Here is a 19,974-nt window from a genome sequence, read left to right on the forward strand (position 1 = left end):
AGACTTTTGCTCAGTACTGTGTATATATGTATGTATATATATATTTTAACTTAACTTAATTTTTTGCCTTACAATAATGAATTTTTGGTACTTTACAATATGGTTTTTTTTTTATATTAATTAATGCAAGAAATAACGATGAATAATACTTTTTAATCTAGGTTAATGTTAACTCTTTCCCCTGCAATGACTGAATTTTCTGGCTATCCGTGTTTTTACTGTTATACATTAGAGGGCGCTATGCGCTATCTTTCTGAAAGAGTAAAGAATCTCCTGATCAAAACACTGGTGAAGAAGACGCAGAAACAAGCGACGTCATATGTAGTCATATGCATATGTAAAATAACGCAATCATCAACATTAAACAGCATATAAATCAAAACTGCCCAATGTTACTAATGTTACTGAATGAAATGTCGACCCAGGACGAGTTGTAGGACAGTGAAGCTTTAGGGGTGTTGATGGACTCGATCTACTCCATCTGTGTTTTTATCATCGTTCTGAAGCTGATCTGGAAGTAGTGTTTGACAAAAACGTGATTTTCTCAGCTTTTTTGCTTAATTTTTTTTCATGAAACATTCAAGTGTTGATACAAAAGGAATGCATGAGGGGAAAATAAAAGTTTTTTTGTGTTTTTTTTTTTTTAAGCAGAGGGTCTGTTCTTTCTTTTGACATACTGCATGTTCAGATATTCAGACAACAACATATTTTCGAGGCCATGACATTTTTGTGAAAATGATCAAAAACACTGGCGATGGCTAGCAACTCTTTTTCTTTCTTTTTTTTAACGCTGTAGCTAATTGCTACATAGATACATTTTTAACATTTTAAATTTTATAAATGAATATTAATGTAGTAGGCTATAAATTAACATAAATTGAGGAAGAATAGTATATTTACAAATTAGCATTCGCCTAGATTTTGTTTAGTGTTAGTTTATTATGCCTAATGTATTGAATAATGTTTACAAACTGCCAAATTTCTCCATCACAGAAATGTAACATTTGGGGTTGATAAAGGTTTAATTATCATAAAAATGCAATGGAAGCTTGTTTCCGGCACTAAATAAAAAAATGTAATTGACTATCTCACAAACTCTTTATATCACACAATTCTAAGAAAGAAAAAAAACTTTTTTTTAATTCGGGTGGCGGAAACTGAAAAACTGGGCTTTTTAAAGCAAAATATGTGCTTTTCATTACCTCAACATTACTTTTGGCTTATTCTGATGTAGATTAATTTTCTTTATGGCTTTACAAAATGCTCAGATGAGAAGTAGCCCAAACACCACCCATTAAAATCATAATGTTAATGCAGCAACTGTTAATTAAAGTCATTCTATCCAATAGAGAGAGATTAGCCCAGTGCTTTGGTAAGTAGGTTTGCCATTAATGCCTTGTGCGGGGCTTGAAAACTTCTCACATATTAACTCTCATACTTCCAGTGGCTTAACCTGCATGTGTTCATACTCTGATCAGCTCCCCTCACATCTCTTCATCTCTATCCACAGTAAACGACTTCACAGTGATCAGGAAGAAGTTTAAGTGCCCGTACTGCAGTTTTTCCGCCATGCACCAGTGCATCCTGAAGAGGCACATGCGCTCGCATACGGGCGAGAGGCCGTATCCCTGTGAGATCTGCGGGAAGAAGTTCACTCGGAGGGAGCACATGAAACGCCACACGCTGGTGAGTGCAGTACCAACAGGGGGCGGCAGTGAGCGCGGAGCCACTGGAGCAAATACTAAAGTATACGCCACTAAAAGTGCACGGCACTGCAGACTGATTAAGATAACACTGTGGAAGCAATCTGGATGTAAATACACTTCAAAATAAAATGCTCTTTATTAAACATTACAAATTTTGAAGCACATGGTTAAACATTTAATTCTTTATTTTTTCGAAAGGCTAAACAGCATATGTGCTTTTTGTAAAGATGTTTGTGTGGGAGACATTCGAGTCTCTAGTGGGCCCCTATTAAATACAAGATTCTGCCATATCCCATAAACCCCTCTTATCTCAGTTTTCCTCTGCCCTTATTGCCAGGAGTCTTTTAACACCTCCTCTCCTTTTCTCTTTCTTAAAGCCTGCATTTACTGTATCATCTCATGGGAGGCACTCATAAACATGCTTTGACACGTTCTTGGTCTCTGTTTGGCTAAGCAAACGTGCCACAGAAATTAGCTCTGGTTTTGAGCATATCAAAGGGCCTGTAATAGTGTGACATGATAACAGACAGCGCTGCTTCTGCTTAGCGCTGAAACGTTTAACACCTAAACATTGCTTTATTCATGATCCGCAGCATGATGGATCGCACCCGATATGCTACACCGCCGCATGTTGTCAACGCTTCCTTAAAATGTGGGGAAAAATTCAAAGGTCTGCATAAGAGACTGTTCTTGGCTGAAATGGTTCTTTTCTCATGAGAAGAAAGCAATGTCAGTGGATACACAGTTTGCTGCTCTTCGAGATGATTTTGTAGACATGTTAGCACAGTACATGTATACATGTAATGCTAATAAAGTGAATGTACCACAGTAGAGTGCGGCATTAGCAATGTCAAGGTCTTGAGTTTGATTACTTTGAATCCATTGTAAGCCGGTTTTGGATTTCAAATGTAAATGTGTTCAAAGCACTGATCTATATAAATGACATTGCCACTGGAAGTGTTCGAGCGCCATCTTATGATTCTCTTTCTCTTAAAAACCCCTTAAGTGTCACCGGCCCACCATTACATATTTAAAACAGTAATATCCTATTCTAAACCTTAACTAATCTTGACAAACTGTATATCATTTGAAAGCTTACAATCTCTAGTTTCCATATTTGGTGACTGATTTTCAAAATAAATTACAGAGGAGCCGTAATTTATCAATTTGCAACAAGAATATTTTCATAGTCCTGAGGCGTGTTCAGACCTTTATTTTGAAATAGTGATGAACATGAAAAATCATGAAAGAATGTTAGAAACCTAAGTTTGTTTTCATGCAAGAGTTCAAAAGATAACATCCATTACATTTTTTTAGAAAAAAAGGTAAATGTCTTAAATATAAAGAAAAATATAATAGACTCACCATTTGTGATGTGACAGCGAGCTATAACGCTAAAAGAGGTAAAATTCATATCGAAATCTGCCAAACTTCCCATACTACTTCTGAATTGGATGTCTACTTCATAAATTGTATGAAAATTGGGGAAATAATGGTTCAGATCACTCAAACCACATATGGAAATGGCTGCGCCCTTATATGGGCAGTAATGGAGTCTGGTGTTCACCTAGTGAACAAGTTTGGTACTGCACCCAAACAAAATCTTACTGAAAGCTCATTTTTTGAGATATCAACCTAAAATTTTAAACTTGAAAACTTGTTCAGATTTTTGGCTTTGATTTTCTTGCAGTTTCAGAGTCCAAATTTTTTTTGAAAATATATATTTTATATGAAATATGAATAATACAATGTTTACATTGTACATTTCCATAAACTCAAACTTCTATAACTTTTTTGCTGTTTCACTTTCTCAATTTATTTCATCTCTACAAAAATTACTTCTTTAAAACAAGACCAATCTTACATCTATGTTCCAAAGCATTCTTGAATTATAACCATTTAAGTTCGGACTGTGCATTTTCATGTCTATTCAAAACAGGGGGGAGGGGGGGTGACACTTAAAGCGTTAAAACATTGAGCTAAAATCACCCGATTTGCAGCGAATCAGTCGCACATATCTTTGTAAGATATATGTATGTACAATAATTGATACTTCGAACGATATCTGTAATGTTTATGGTCTTTTCGGGTAGAATAGGTGATATATAGAAATCGCTAAATGTGTGTCAACTGCACACTGCCAACACAGGTAACTACATTTTTATTATGCAGGAAATATTAAGCATGAACATATATCTGGGATTATTAGCAGAAATTGAAAAGAATATACAATAAATATTATAATACATACAATCCCGTTACTAAATTGCACTAAATTATATTAAAAAGATTTACCATGCACAATCATGTCTTTAAACCCGTACATCCACTTCAGAGTCTTGGAGATCTTGGAAACCATTAAAAAGCCACAGGTCAGCTCAAATTCTACGGCTTTTCTAGCATGACAGTTTGCATATGAATTAAGTGTTATTTTTGATTATTATTGTTGAGCTAATTATTCATTTAACCAACGTTTAATTGGTTGTCTTTACTGCTTCGAAAAAAATGCTGTTAACAAAAAGTTACTGTACAAATAAAAACAATATTATTTAACAACATAATTACATAACCACAGTGAATAACTGAACATGACAAATTAAGTTATTAGCGCATGCCTTTCAAAGCATGAATCTGTATTCAGGTTTTAGAAGAATCATTGTGACATTTTTGAAATGTAAATGTCTCATCCGTCAGCTTTTCTGATGAACATGAACGTAACTTTTAAAAAATTTCCGGCTAGAACAAGGAGACTTCAGATATAAAAACGCTCACTCGTTAGGTAATGTTTTCTCATTAAAATCAGAAGATTTCCTATTAATTCAATAGAATGGGAGGGAATACTAGGGAAAACCAATATGGCGGCGCGGTGGCTTCACTTTTTATGACGTCATGAGCAATCCAGTCATTTATAAAGATCAGTGGTTCAAAGCCATTATAAAGTGCTGATAAATTGTGGATAAAACGTACATTCTACATGAATGTGGCATGTTGCTAGGCAACTGTAAATAGCCTAATTAACTGCTGTATATCAGTGATTCCCAACCAGGGTTACACCTAAGATATACTGAAGCCGGTTCTTGAGGTTACTGGCAAAGTTTTTTTTTGTGAACCTTTCAAAAGATTAAAATTACAACAATATATCTTAAAACAATATCAAACCAAATGCAGTTTAAAATAACAGATGAGAGGAAGCTACTTGGTGAGTCTGAATACTGTTTTTACCCACAGTATTGATTGTTTTTAGTATAGAAGTAATATAATAATGATTTGTATGGATTTGGGGTAAAAAGTCATCATTCAACCATGCATGTCCCGTCATGTCCGTCCACAGAGAATAGTGACTCTGGCTCTGGGCAGTGTAAAGCTGAACATTGTTGTCACAACAAACTAAAAAAAATATACCATGGATCTTGCAAAATGGTAAAAACTAAATATCTACAATTTATTTGTCCATTGGTTCTGATGGCCTATATCTGTGTACACATTTGCCTCAAACTACATTCATCCACACAGAGGAGCAGAGCCAAAACACAACCAGTTACATGGTGTAGCTTTAATATTACTGATTATGCTAAATGACATCCAGTGTAAATTAAGGTAAAAGAGAAACGCATTTTTGGTTTCTGTTGATTAAGTTCAAGTACTGAAGGAGCTGTGGGGTACAATTAAGGACAAAAGGGTTGGGAAACTATATTATTTGGTGAAAGAATTATTCTTAATATATCAAACTATTTATTGAGCACTGGGGTGTTTTATATTGCTGTTGCTTTGGCATGTCGTGTTGAGCAAAAATCTCATTAACTTGCTTGTTAACCGGAGTACTTGTATTAACTGAACTTTGGCTGTGCATGATTACCTGTTGTGATTGTATAAATCAAGTGTGGTCACATGCAGTTTTGGCTATTAACAAATACAATTTGAGTGTTTCCCGACCTCAAAATACCCTGTCGGACCCACGTTTTTAACACTTTCCACCTGTGATCAGGGGCCTATTGCATAACCACAGCCACAACGTTAAGATTGTGTTTTAGGAACTAGTCTGAGCAACTAGCAGTTTTATCAAAATCTTCTTCCTTGGTGTTTTAGGCAGTTGGCATCCAAAATGTTGCATTACAGCCACCTTTCCGTATTCAAATTGGACCAATCTACCTAATGAATTAAAACTGTGAGTCGTGAGCACTGCTGAAGATAAAATTAGATGACTAACTTGTTTGCAACCAGCCACAGATCACCTGAGAAACATCTTAAAGGGATAGTTCACCCAAAAATGAAAATTCTTGCATTAATTACTCAATCTCAAGTCGTTCCACACCCGTGAGACTTTCGCTCATCTTCAAAACACAAATGAAGATATTTTTGATGAAATCTGAGAGCTTTCTGACATTGACAGCTACGCAACTACCACATTGATGCTTCAAAAAGTTCATAAAGAGATCGTAAAACTAATCAATTTGAATTGAGCGGTTTAATCCAAATATCTGAAGAGACTTCATCGCTTTATATGATGGACAGATTGAATTGAATTAAACCGCTCAATTCATATGCATTATTTTTACGATGTCTTTATGAACTTTTTAAAGCATCAAAGTGGTAGTTGCGTAGCTGTCAATGGAGGGACAGAACGCTCTCAGATTTCATCAAAAAGATCTTCATTTGTGTTCTGAAGATGAACAGAATGTTCCTTTAATTCCAGGCTTAAACAAGGTCACTGAGCCTCTCATATCGTATAGCTTAAATTGTACTATGGCGTTATAATGGTTTTGCCACAGTCTTTTTTTGTAAAAGAAATGATTTGCTGTCTCTCAACAATGCGTTGTCACTCTTTTTCAGGTGCACAGTAAGGACAAGAAGTACGTGTGTAAAGTATGCAGTCGCGTCTTCATGTCGGCCGCCAGCGTGGGCATCAAACATGGCTCCCGACGCCACGGCGTCTGCGCAGACTGCTCGGGTCGAGGCATGGCCGCCCTGCTGGACCAGAACGGCGAGGACGGATCCCCAGAAGAGGAACTCTTGTATCCCGGGGACCACCGTTTCCCTGATGACACCGCCGACGGAGACGGGGAAGAGGAGATGATGGTGGAGGCCGAGCTGATGGGAGAAGGTGAAGGCGAGGAGGAGAACGGGAAATGGCGAGCCGGCTCAGGGATGTCGCAGAGAGGCGACAGAGCAATAGACGATGGCAAAGAGGAAAGTGACTCGGCTCTGGAAGGAGACGCCAGAGCGGGAAGTGAGAAAGACTTCAGTTGGATCTCCTAGTCCAATGCCTGAATCCTATTCCAAGGTCGGCCACCTGTTCCTGTAAGGAGATATGCTTAAGGTGAGGCACTCGGATCTCAGTATGTGGGAGGAGCCGGATACAGAGAGATCCTTGAGATGCCCACAGGGCTGCTAAAGGAGAGACAATGGAGAGTCTTCTCGCCCCGACTCCATGTGCTTCTGACCCAGGCTTCAGTTTGTCTCCTTTCTTCCTTGAGGACCAAACGGGTTTCTGTGTATGTGTTTGCTATTTCTTCAGACAAAAGAGATTGTGTTGTCTTGGAAGATTGTCCAAAATCAGTACCATGCTTCGATGGGTCAGACAGAAAAAGTGTACGAAAGATGTGCTCTTGCCATATAGTCAGCTGCCACCAGGGGGCGCTGGCGAATCTATTGCGCAGCAGTTCACGTCAGAAGACTTGCACCAGTTTTTTGGCACATTGTTGTTTTCTGCGAAGAGAAACTGCAACAGACTTGCACTTTAAACGTTGACTAGATTCCTATTGATTCCCTGTTTCTGTGGTTTACATTTTTATTCCAATTTGCATAGATGAATATGGTGACCGCACCTACCTTTAAGGATACGCAGTATGTCCTTATGACTGTTATATATGAACATTTGTGCTAGGTTTGCTAATTATTATGTATGCCTTGTAATGTTTTATTTGGTTGCAATTTTCATTCCTAAACATTTATATCAAGGGGAAAATCATGTATATAGATACATATAAGTCAGATGTTGATTTTGTGTTTTCGACAAAGAACGGTTGTGGGGAAGGTGGGTGAACACTATGCAGAAACAAATCTTTCTAGTTCTCAACAATCTTTATTCTCTCTATTATGGGAGAGAAAAAAAGTCTTCAGCAATGGCAAAGGAGAGAGACTGGAGGAGAGAGAGTAGATTTAATATAATATTTCCTCATTATTTGCATTCCATGGTGGACACAGTCAGGGATGGGTTTGGTTTTATACACAAGGTTTTCAGTGTGGCGTGTTTATAAGACAAAAACAAAAAAAACCTGTATGCAAATGTGTGTGTTTTGTAGGTTTGTTGTGTGGGGGGTGTTTAACATCATTCAAAAGCCTTTACTGAAGCGCTTTCAGACTCTCTCCTCTCGTCCCTCTTTTTACGTATTTTGCGTTTCCTCGCAGCCTTGCCATTGTACTGTACTGAGTCTGCCTCTGAAATCTTAAAGCCGTGTGATGTGACGGAGATATCATGCCTTCCCACTAAATATTTATTGCTCTAACTTCTGGAATATTCAGAAATATGCATCGATTTCTTAATCAGTGAACCACAGCTTTCTTTTGTTGTCAGTCCATTCGAAATGACGAAACACAAAGACGCTTTGTAATGAGACCCTGGGGATTGATGTGTGCTGTAGTGAAATTGCTGTTCACTTATTGGGATTAAATGGTTATTTATTTAGTTTGTGTGAAAGAGAGATTGTCTAGTCTTTTTACACATCCTTACCATTCTGTTTGACACTTTGTGTGTGTGTGTGTGTGTGTGTGTGTGTGTGTGTGTGTGTGTGTGTGTGTGTGTGTGTGTGTGTGTGTGTGTGTGTGTGTGTGTGTGTGTGTGTGTGTGTGTCTGTGTCTGTCAGTCCGTACGTGTGTGTGTTTGTTTGTTTGTTTGTCAGTCCGTCCGTGTGTCTGTGTCTGTGTGTGTGTGTGTGTGTGCGTGTGTGTGTGTGTGTGTGTGTGTGTGTGTGTGTGTGTGTGTGTGTGTGTGTGTGTGTGTGTGTGTGTGTGTGTGTGTGTCTGTCAGTCCGTCCGTGTGTGTGTTTGTTTGTCAGTCCGTCCGTGTGTCTGTGTCTGTGTCTGTGTGTGTGTGTGTGTGTGTGTGTGTGTGTGTGTGTGTGTGTGTGTGTGTGTGTGTGTGTGTGTCAGTCCGTCCGTGTGTGTGTGTAGGACCGGGTTAATGAATGTCTTTTTATTAATTGTTTTAACAATCTGTGCCAGAATCTTTGACAATGGGAATAAAACGCTTTATTATGCTTTACTTGTTATGATTAACTAATTTTAATTATTATGGTTACTGTTGATATTGTTGTAATTCTTATTGTTATTATCTTTATAATTATTGTTATTATTATTAAGTGCTGGAGGCTAAGCTTTATTATCTGTTTCATTTTTACATTTCCTTTCTTGAAAAACAGTGTAAAACTTTCCAATCTTGCCTTTCTATGGACAGCAAGCCATGTGGCTTTCAGAAGTAATTATATTGTGCCAGCTCCATGCATTTCTGAGTGATATTTGAGAACTTTTTTTTTTTCCTTATTCCATTTTATTTTTGAAGGGTGATCCTTCTGAGAGCTTAACTTAAGTGTTGACAGAAAGGTATATACAGCAGCACACGCTTCTATATTACTAACGTACACTAAGTAATGAATATTATACCAAAAAATAATAATCCGGTATACTTTGTATACATTGAGTGCTTTTGTTTCGATTTGGTGTACAGGTGCAAAGCTTTGATCAAACAGTGATTTGCTTGGTTGACTCCATTTTCCCCGTCTACTTTGAGAAAGCACAGATTATGGTGTTGTGTTATGAAGGGCCACTTGAAAGTACATTTTTAAAGAAGAATCACAGCTTTAATTCTGTTGCCCTTGGAAACATGCTCAAGTTTTAATGAATGTGCTCTACTGTATGCCATCGCCCTGTATCTGAATTTAGAAGGCTAGCCACTGTCATGTGGAATGATGGGAAATGTATGCTTGGCAAAGAGTATTTGTGCAAGCTTTAGACCTCAAATGTCACTGGCCCAAGTGCCAGGCACAGTTGCTATCCAAATCCCTCCAAACGATTGGGAATTTAGCTTTTTTCCTGTTTGTTTAATTTATTGTGTTCTTTACCTTTAATTGAAATAAAAATCTGTTGGAATTTAAAGAGAAAATGGATCACATTATTTGAATCCATCACCAATTCAGCTTTTATACTTCTCAGTGATTCACAATCAGGGAACAACTACAGGTTAAATACTAAAACAAAAAGGTGCCTCTATCTGCTTGGCCTATGTACAAGTGTGTTATTTTTTCCAAGTGTTTGTGTGTGAATGCATGCAAAAATAGGCTTTGCGCATGCTTACCATTTTATAAAGACAGATTACATTCTGTCAATATTGGTGCACATTGCACAATATGGTGTTTCTGGCTTTGTGTTCATGTTTGGTTTAGCTGTCTTTCTGTTAAACCAAATCTTCTTGCTACAACCTAACAATAAGCCTCTTTTCAACACTGCAGACTTATTACAACTACAATACACATTGATGTATAATTAGTGTAGGTGGGAGAAAATTTTACATGGGAATTATGGTAATTGTTCAAAACATGTTGAGCGTTATTAAATGTAAGAAAAAATGAAACCGATACAATGGTCAAATGAAGATACTATATTTTCATACACATAAACATCATTATTTATTAATACGCTGCATGTTATTGAAGAGACAGAAAAAACGATGCCATTGAAAGATTGTTTCTAGGATTATTTCTATGCATTGATTAATGTTTGTAAAAGTAAGGAAGAACAAGGATATCATGTCAGTTTATATAATCTTTGAGGGCATAAATAAATAATTTAAGCCGTTTCCTTTAGTATATTTATAGCTAACCTTCAAAAAATGTTTGATGATTATTCAACATAAATAAAAGACTATTAGTCTTTGTTGGTCTTGATCTGTGTCACAAATGATGTAGTATTAATAGATTTAGAATATACTGAATGTCATCTATAAAGGGATCACCAAGAATATTGTAATAAGTAACACTTTAATGAGATGCCTTGTTTTCCTGTTGTAATATTATAAAATGAGTGGATATTGTGATTATGAAATATTTGTATGTTAACCCACACTTATTTTTAAGCCACACTTCACTGCAATTTTAGCTTTCCAAACATTTCCGACAAACTATACTTGCTCAAGTATTTTTCCTCCAACACTAGACAACACTAATGTTTGTGAAGTCTTTCCATCCTACATCAGCCTGCTTTTCCTGACCGCCCAGCTTCCCCGCCTGACTGTTGTGTTTAACATCAGACAGATTTTATTTCTGTCCTCATAGAACTGTGGAGGATTAGGGGTCAAATTAGTGCTGACGGTACGCAGCTTTTTAACGCATGTAACAGGCCTGTTTTACTGGCCTTTCAAACAGCCAGGTTTACAACGTCTATTTTTCTTTGGTCATCCTGTAATTCCAGTTAAATAAAATGTTTGTAGCTGAAGTTAGCGTCTGAGCCACCGGGGCCGCTTGACTGGCATGTCCACCTGCTGCTGTTTTTCTCCACCCTACTCTCTCTCTCTCTCTCTCTCTCTAGTCTGTCATGTTGAAATTCAGGGGACGGACCAGCTGACTCAAGTTGCTGAAAAAAGTCTATGTCTGTATCTCCCCACTTGTTCCATAAATACCATCCCCTCTGTTGAATGGAGGTTATTTTAGATCGTACATGTGGCATAAGGCCTTGAGTCCTGCCACGACGCTCGCTGCGCTTCGAAACCAGAGTTCTTGAAAACACTAAGGTGGACATGTCTGACCACACGATTCAGGAGTCCTACACAGAGGAGATCGATGAGGACGAGATTCTGGCAGGCCTCTCGGCTGAGGAGCTCAAACAGCTCCAGAGTGAGATGGACGACATTGCTCCTGACGAGAGAGTGCCGCTGGGAATGAGGCAGAGAGACACTTCTCGTGAGACGAAAGTCCAAGGTATTTTGTTGTTAATATATTCAGCCGTTTGTTGCCATTAATCTTGAGAAAAAATAGGTGATCTTTGTAAAAAGCTCGGAGGTGCTGAAAGAAAATGAGTTTAACACTTAGCCTACTCCATCTCTTACTAACTCCCAGTAGACCAGTGCTAAATCTGGTGGTAGTATCACACTGTAGTTTTAAGTAAGGAGGTTTAAAATATATTTAAGAAATATCAAGCTAGCATTCATGTTGTTTTACTGAACATATTAGCTATTCTGACATTCAGTACAAGATGTGTAATATCGCTTAAAGGGATAGATATTAGAATTTTCAGACAAAATGTGTCCAAGTTTGTATATTTTTATTCCCTTGATTGTCTGACTAATATCAGGCAGGGAGAGTGATTGAGAAACCTGTTTTGGTGATGCCAGTGGCACAGAAATTACTCAGCTATTTAACAGCATACATAAGGTTTTTGTGCCCGATATCCGACTCTCGTTGGTTTAACACAACATAGTCACATTTATTTTTAAGAAAACAAGTAAAATCTAAGTTTAACTTTTTTTTAACGATTATTTTACAGTGTATATTTTTTCTACTTCAGATTGCAGCGAGCCCCAGTCAGAAGAAGAGATCGATGAGGATGAGATTCTGGCAGGCCTCTCGACAGAGGAGCTCAAACAGCTCCAGAGTGAGATGGAAGAGATCGCTCCCGACGAGAGAGTGCCGGTGGGAATGAGGCAGAGAGACCAAACTGACAAACCACCCACTGGATCATTTGATCACAGATCACTGGTGGAATATATGTACTGGGAGAAAGAGTCCAAACGCATGCTGGACGAGGAGAGAGTTCCCACAACTCTATTACCCAGTCAGGTAAGATAAGTTATTGTTTGCGTTGTTTACATTCAGAGCATTTCATGTCATATAAACTGTTTTGCTGAAGTGCTTCGAACTCTGATTAGTAATAATCAAATTTGACTATTTATAACTGCTGCAACCAGGAGGCCAATAATACTACAACAACAACAAACGCTTTGAAACAGCAACTGTGCTGTAAACAGGACATTCTATTTTTAGGCTTTGAGTAAGTTGCTGGAGATTAAATGTTTCGTAATTTGTAGTCTTTAAAAGTTGTTTAACTCTTCAGATTTGACCCTTCTGTCCATTTTCATCATCAGAAGAAAACCGATGAGGAGCTTGAACCAAAAGAAGAAGATAAAGTTGAAGAGGTGGAATATGTCTATGAGGAGATCGTTGAGGAGCTTGAGGGAGGAGAGGGAGATGTTGTTGTTGATGAAGTGATTGAAGAAGTGATAATGGAGGCTGAAGAAGAGGACAAAGCTAGCAAGCAGCCTGTCGAGATAAAACTTGATGCCACCGACCCCACAGTGATCTCAGAAGATGGTTTACAGCCGCCTCCAGAGGTTGCAGATACAAAAGTTGAAGCAAAGACTGAAGAATCAGGACTTGATGAGTCAGAATCTAAAACGAACGAGGAGAAGAAAGCTGATTCCACCCAGTCTGAACCTGCTCCCTCTTCATATGAGAACTGGGTTCCCGAGAAAGAGGAAAGGGTCATATCCAAGCTGAAGATCCCAAAACTCGCCCTAGGTGGAAGCGCTTCAGTTAGAAAGACCGCAAGACCTTCTGGGAATGAAACGAATTTGGAGACCACTTTGGATAAGATCTACAACAATAATGCCTCTGTCACAGATGTCAATCTCAACAACATTGAAAACATTCCCAAAGTAATGCTCCTTGATTACGTCAATGCTCTCAAGAAGAACAGACATATTAAGACCTTCAGCATCGCAAACACCGGTGCAGATGAAAACGTGGCATTCGCTCTGGCTAACATGCTCAGAGAGAACAAAAGCATCACCACACTAAATATCGAATCCAATTTCATCACAGGAAAAGGGATTGTGGCAATAATACGTTGCCTCCAGTTCAATGAGACACTAACTGAGCTCCGCTTCCACAACCAAAGGCACATGCTAGGACACCATGCAGAAATGGAAGTGTCCCGTCTCCTCAAGGCTAACAACACTCTTCTGAAGATGGGCTACCACTTTGAACTCCCTGGGCCTCGGATGGTGGTCACCAATCTCCTAACCAGAAACTTGGACCGTCAGCGGCAGCAGAGAATGGAGGACCAGAAGCTCCAGCAGATGAAAGAGCATAGGAAGATCATGGAGATGTATGAGAACTCTCTCAACCTGCCCCCTGGCATGTTGGAAATGCTAGGAGGCTACATACCGTTGTCCCTACTGCAGGGTTCTCAAGATGGGGCTGAGGAGAGTCCTGAAGGTTCTCCTGAACCTTCCCCACAACCAAGTCCTCCTCAGCAGCTCCGCAAGGCTCAATATCTTAACCCACAACAACGTCCTACAAGGTCAGACACAGGAAACCTCTTAAAGGAAGTACAACTGAAAAAGGCTCCGAAACGAAGGGATCCACTTCTGGAACTGAACCAAAGTGATGAGAGGAAAGAGGGAAGAGCTAATGTTCAGCTGAGGAGTGTTCCTAAACAAAGAAGCACGGCAAGAGAAGGACCTGCAGATGAGAGAGCCAACCTGAAAGATATGATAAAGACTCTAAAGCCGGTTCCTCGAAGACGACAACCACCTAAAGTGGATCTAACACCTCGGGATCAGTTGCTCAGCGAGATTCGACAGAGCAACGTGGCTTATCTCAAAGCGGTATGTAGTGTTGAAGTCTCTCAAGTTAACAATTAATCAGATGCCGTGTGCACAAATTCAGCTTGAGTGGGGGCCATTGTCAGGGAGGTACAACTGGGAAATGTTGTTCTTTTAACAATGGGGAAACACTAAGGTCTTCCATGGCAGTGGTTCTCAACTGGTCTTGCTTCAGGACTCTGATTAAGTGGAAAGTCAACACAGAAATATCCATAAAAATCAAACAATATATTATGTACAGTATTAACGTTTCTTTGTTTATGTATCAATGTTACTATGAACTACACAAGCCTACATAGGCCTACATACAAAATTAATAACAAGGCATCATCTGAATTAGGGATGCCAATTTACATAAATTCCCATAATCTAATGTTGTTTAAATGAACAATCAGTTAATTGATAACCAATCTCTTAAATCCAAAGCGGGCAGAGGTGGTGCTATTAGCTTATCACATTACTTGACAACCACTTGCTTAACCAAAACAAAATAGCTCTCGTTTTAAAGCGTAGAAGCTTGGTTTTACAGTGAATATAGGTGCTGTTAATTTAATTTTTTAACATATTAGATGTTCTCTATTTTCATAGAGTGAAAAAATAACTCCTTTACATGAAAATGTGATCTGTAAAATCATTGTATATAACTTGTGTCATGTATCGTTGAAAGGTCTCAACAAGCAGAATACTATTAGACCAAACTATATCAAGTATTGTATGAAATAGCGCCGCTGGCGCATGTGTAAACAGTATACATATGATGCCATGTTTGCGCCAGATTGTTGTTTGTACCTTCGCAAAACATTAGTACACCATAGTAGATTGTATATCTTTATTTTGAAGCAGGTGGTCTCGAGCGAGCCCAAACACAACATAAGACAATCCATAGATCCCGGAGTGGCACGACAGGCCGCTTGGCTAAAGCTATAGAACTTCCAGGATCGGATCGTGTTGCAATTATATGCACTGTTTTCCAGCGTTATTTGAACCAATGGAAACTGGATCTCAGGGGTGGTGGGTGGGTATAGTGGATAGGGAAGTTGTGTAGAGACCAATCTGAATGTTTTACGGCTAGAGTGTGCTGGGATTGGTCTGATCGCTCAGACTGACAGGTTTAAGCCATAGATTAGGAGCGCAGAGCTAAAACAGAGCTGGAAAACCATTACTCATCCACCAGGATCTTATTACTTGTTTATTCTATGTACTTTTATTGTGGTGTTTACACAAGTAAGTAATTCTTTTGTTCAGTAAAATCACTTTCAAGGGTTTTTTAACTCTTGGTTAATTCTGTTTCTAAATAAACAGCTAGCTTACCTAATACGTTGCATGGCTTGAAGACATTAGGAGCCAGACTTACAGTTTGCACCAGCGCAAACCCTCTATTGGCGGCGAATAACTTCTCTCAGGATTTACTAAAGACACGTGGGTGAAAAATTTGTGCTGAAAAGGCATGGACATTGTTATTTTTGCAGCTGAGCTTATTGCATATCCATTTGTAGGAGTTTCCCTTTCAGATGCAAAATTTATGGGAGGAGAGTTTTTAAATAAACAAAACAAGGTGCTCATCAATTTACTGGTATTTGCACCATTATTTAATGGGCCAAAAAAAGCATGTCTTAAACCAAACGCTAATTTGCGCTGCTCTTGGTAGATTGTATTGATCACTATGGAAATTGTCCGGCTGAATCTTATGTTCTTTAATTTGCGCGTCGTCAGTGGATCACACGCAGAACTTTCCAATCCCATCAGCATTTTTATGAAATTACGCTCTCACGCTAATTTGCCCTGTTTAGTAAATCAGGCCCTAAGTGTGTTGGACTTGATACTGAGCAGACGGATCTGTGAGTGACATCAAAGTACAGCGATTAGAGAGCAGACATCGTAATACGTAACTATGGCATGCTCGCTTCATTTTTCCCTGTGTCTCTGCTGTAAGTGTTTTGCGCATGAGCCGCACACTCCTCAAAATTACACAATCTATTGATGACCTTCGACCATCGATAAGTTATCGATTAAATAATTATCGACAAATAATCGATCTTTGATTAATCGTTAGCGTCCCTAGTCTGAATCTAGAAAAATTTATAATTTTGTAAATGAATAATAATAATTTGTAGGTATTTTAAGGTAATTTCAAGGTATTTTATTTTCCCTTTTTTATTTGACTAGCTTCTATGAAGTCTATGCTTCTATGAAACATGAATTCTTCTTTTTAAAATCTGACTCGCCATGCCTTTTTCCATGCTTATTTTGCATTTAGCATAGTTTTTACACAGCAGTTTGTGACTATCAGAACAGAACTGCAAAACACACATATACACATATATAACCTATCAATTGAGAAGCACGGTTTTATTGTACTGCATAGATTACTCAATGTGCATCTGTCCCTGACACCCATGAAATTGAATGGCTGTGCTAGTGTGAGCAAATAAAATTAAAAATACATTTTAGATTTGTTTGTTTTTTTCAAATTAGAGACTTGCTGCCACCTACTGGTGGTTTTTGTATCCCATTTTAAAAATAGGCCTATTATTTATTTATTTTTCCAACATTTTATATTTATATAATCAGTTTTAAATATAAAAGATTAAGCTCATAACATTTAATTGCAGCGTAAATGCATTTATGCCACATCTTAATATCACTTCATGCAGCTTCTGTGCTACTGTGCAGAGCTAAGATTTTGTTTACACTGATTTCATTTGATAGGTAACAATAGCCAGTCTGTATATGAAAATTTGGTTCATTTTGTAGATTTGAATAATGAATTAACACAATATTGAATTTTATCATGATACTTGGTATTCTTGGAGAGTTGTTTCCTTTTACACAGACATATCTTTGTTATTTTATTTAGTTTGATATTGTAATGCCAACTGAAAAGCTGTGGTCCAAGAAATTAGTACCAGTGTTGTGTTGATATAATTTCAAAAGAGCTTACTTTTGTTTCACACCCACAGGTACCTCTTCCAAAAATCCTGGAGTCAAGCGAAACCAGTCTCTTCTGAGCCACATTCATCATGACTTCAGAGAGAGACCAAACAGAGGGACAGGGCAGGCCAACATCAGAAAGATCATGGAAGCAGGGCAGTTCATGTGGCCAAATGATTCCATGGTGCTCCTTAAGTAATGGAGAGAGTAGTGTTACGTAATAAGAGACAGCAGTTGCATAATAATAAGCCATAACACGGTGGACACTTTGATGAGGTCCTGAACTGTAAAATTCAACATGCACATCTATTTATATTAACCCCATCACTAAATGTCTGTATGTTTTTTTGGCTACACATAATGCACATGGTAAAATAATTCTTTTGCTTGTCTGAAATTCTGTTCATGTATTATTAGTGTTAATAAACTGAATAGTGTAAATGTCACTCTGGACTATTTCTTAATTATGTTTTTCTAGTGACTGTTATTAAGATAATTATGTAAATGCAGTAGGGTTTTTTTTCAGTGAGCGCTTTTTCTCTCTGTTACATTCCTCTTCCTACACAAGGGGCAGCCAATTATTGTTTGATCTTAAACTAATTTATGAAAAAATATTGCATTAAACAAAAATACATTTGATCTTTAACCAAAGCTACAGTCAAAAAGCTAAAGTAAATTCGACTTGTGCATCAGTAATGATTATTTAATACAATTTTAACAACATAGTGTACATAAACACATTATGGTAGGCCCCGTTATTATAGGCCAGGCTTAAAATGTACGCTTAGTTTTAAACAATATAGTATACCCATATCTTTATCCACCAAAGGGTTCTTGAGAAAGATTGAAATCATCTGCTAAAATGATTTAGCAAATCTAAAAAAAACAGTTCTCAGCCAACGACCCGGTGTCAGTCTGGACAGGTCTGAGGAACATCACCATGTACAAGACACCACCCCACGATCTGTGGAGAAACAACAACCGGCTGAGGATCTGAATGTGTTTTACTGCAGGTTTGAAAAGCCCAGTCTCATACCCCACAGAGCAATTATATCTCCATTATATCCTGCAACATCTTAAAAGATCTGGTGCTTACGCAAGGGTCTTATTTGTGGACTTTAATTTGGCTTTCTACACCATCAGACCAGATCTTCCATCATAAAATCTGACCCAGCTTTTCATGCCCAGCCCAATCTGTCAGTGGATCAGCAGCTTTCTGACAGATAGGCAGCAGATAGAGACTGGGAAAACTCCCACTATCAGCACTGGCGCTCCTCAGGGTTGTGTCCTCTCCCCACTGCTCTTCTCAATGAACACAAATAACTACACCTCTAAAGATCAGTCAAGCTCCTGAAGTTTACAGACGACACCACAATCATCGGCATTATCCAGGATGATGAAGAGTCTGCATACAGACAAGAGGTTGAACAACTGGCTGTCTGGTGCAGTCTTAACAACCAGTCGTGTTGGTGAAACACCCCAGCATTATCCCCACTCACCATCATGAGCAGCACTGAGTCATTCAGGCTCCTGGCCAACACCATCTCTCAGGACACCCACATTCACTCCATTGTGAAAAGGCCCAGCAGAGATTGAACTCCCTTCACCAGCTGAGCCACCGGAGCTGCTGACACAGTTCTCCTCAGCCCTCATTGAGTCGGTCCTGTGCTCATCTATAACTGTCTGTTGTGGTGCAGTCACCAAATCAGACATCAGGAGACTACAACGGACAGTCGGGACTGCTGAGAGGATTATTGCTGTCCCCCTGCCCACCCTCCAGGACCTGTACTCTTCCAGAGTGAGGAAAAGGGCTAAGAAAATCACTTTGGACCCCACACACCCAGCCCACTCTCTCTTTGAGTGGGCTGGGTGACTCATGATGGTCAAAAGAAACACTGTGATGACTAGTAGAGATTAATTGTCTGGTGGGTTCAGTTAATCCACAGGAGTGTATTGGGGGAAACCCAGAGGGTCCATTTGATCCAAATGTGACCAAGTTGAGTGCTCATCTTTTCAATTGAGGTGAAAATTGATCTCTCTAGAGACGTCTAGATTTATATGTAGGCACGCCATGGGAAAACCACAGAAAAGAGGGACCATGATGGGGAAATCAATCAAAAAGAATCAATATGATAAACTCAGTGTACTGTTCTTTTTTTTTATTCTAAACTGTTTAAATTATTCTTATTTCTTTTGATTATTCAAATGTCTTCTATGTAAAGCACTTTGAATTACCATTGTGTATGAAATGTGCAATAGAGATAAACTTGCCTTGCCTCTGAACTTTTGTGTCCTCTGGCTGGCGCTACAGAGCAGAAGCACAACAACAGTTTTCCCTCTCAGGCTTTAGTCAGTCTGAACAGTTAAAACTCACATCGTCTATCATAACTGTCCATTTGTACAAAACATTAACAAATAGGCTATATTCTTTGTTTCTACTACTGTACTATATTCCATTATTTACATTTTATTTTCTTTAATATTGTGTATCTATGTATATCTGCACTATGTCTGTACTTTCCTTCAGCACTGTAAAGCTTGTGTCACCAAGACAAATTCCTTGTGTGTGTATGTAAACATTTGGCAATAAAGCTCTTTCTGATTCTAATTCTGAAACTGGAATTGGAAAAATTATTACATTGCTGCCCTCTGGTGGACCACACAGACTCATCCTATTTATATATA

At 38.5% G+C, this 19,974-nt stretch overlaps 2 protein-coding genes across 5 annotated transcripts in view; both read left to right on the top strand.

The window, feature by feature from the left end:
• zbtb46 (zinc finger and BTB domain containing 46) overlaps positions 1 to 9,864 on the top strand; it is a 79,682-nt gene extending 69,818 nt beyond the window's left edge. For all 3 annotated transcript variants that reach the window (XM_077213958.1, XM_077213956.1, XM_077213957.1), the window contains 2 exons: positions 1,511 to 1,686; positions 6,537 to 9,864. In XM_077213958.1, coding sequence (XP_077070073.1) covers positions 1,511 to 1,686; positions 6,537 to 6,962 — 602 coding nt within the window. In that variant the 3' untranslated portion in view covers positions 6,963 to 9,864. The remainder of the gene's footprint in view (positions 1 to 1,510; positions 1,687 to 6,536) is intronic.
• On the top strand, positions 8,871 to 17,735 carry lmod3 (leiomodin 3 (fetal)). 2 transcript variants are annotated; one of them, XM_077213960.1, is made up of 4 exons: positions 8,871 to 11,674; positions 12,261 to 12,532; positions 12,838 to 14,361; positions 17,319 to 17,735. In XM_077213960.1, exons 1-4 carry the CDS (start codon positions 11,494 to 11,496, stop codon positions 17,364 to 17,366), a joined length of 2,025 nt encoding a protein of 674 aa, XP_077070075.1. In that variant the 5' UTR covers positions 8,871 to 11,493; the 3' UTR covers positions 17,367 to 17,735. The 2 variants fall into 2 exon arrangements, with proteins under 2 accessions (XP_077070075.1, XP_077070076.1); XM_077213961.1 differs by having other exon boundaries at positions 10,063 to 11,674; positions 12,841 to 14,361.
• The last annotated feature ends 2,239 nt before the right edge of the window (positions 17,736 to 19,974 follow it).

Source organism: Siphateles boraxobius, unplaced genomic scaffold (genome assembly GCF_051911475.1).
Source record: "Siphateles boraxobius isolate OS27281-9 unplaced genomic scaffold, OSU_SipBor_1 68, whole genome shotgun sequence".
NCBI lineage: Eukaryota > Metazoa > Chordata > Actinopteri > Cypriniformes > Leuciscidae > Siphateles > Siphateles boraxobius.

Bases quoted from the DNA above. Each gene is read 5' to 3' on its own strand.
- lmod3 (XM_077213960.1), top strand. From the start codon at position 11,494: ATGTCTGACCACACGATTCAGGAGTCCTACACAGAGGAGATCGATGAG. The intron at 12,533-12,837 runs GTAAGATAAGTT...TTTCATCATCAG, and splicing joins CAACTCTATTACCCAGTCAG to AAGAAAACCGATGAGGAGCT. The intron at 14,362-17,318 runs GTATGTAGTGTT...TCACACCCACAG, and splicing joins ACGTGGCTTATCTCAAAGCG to GTACCTCTTCCAAAAATCCT.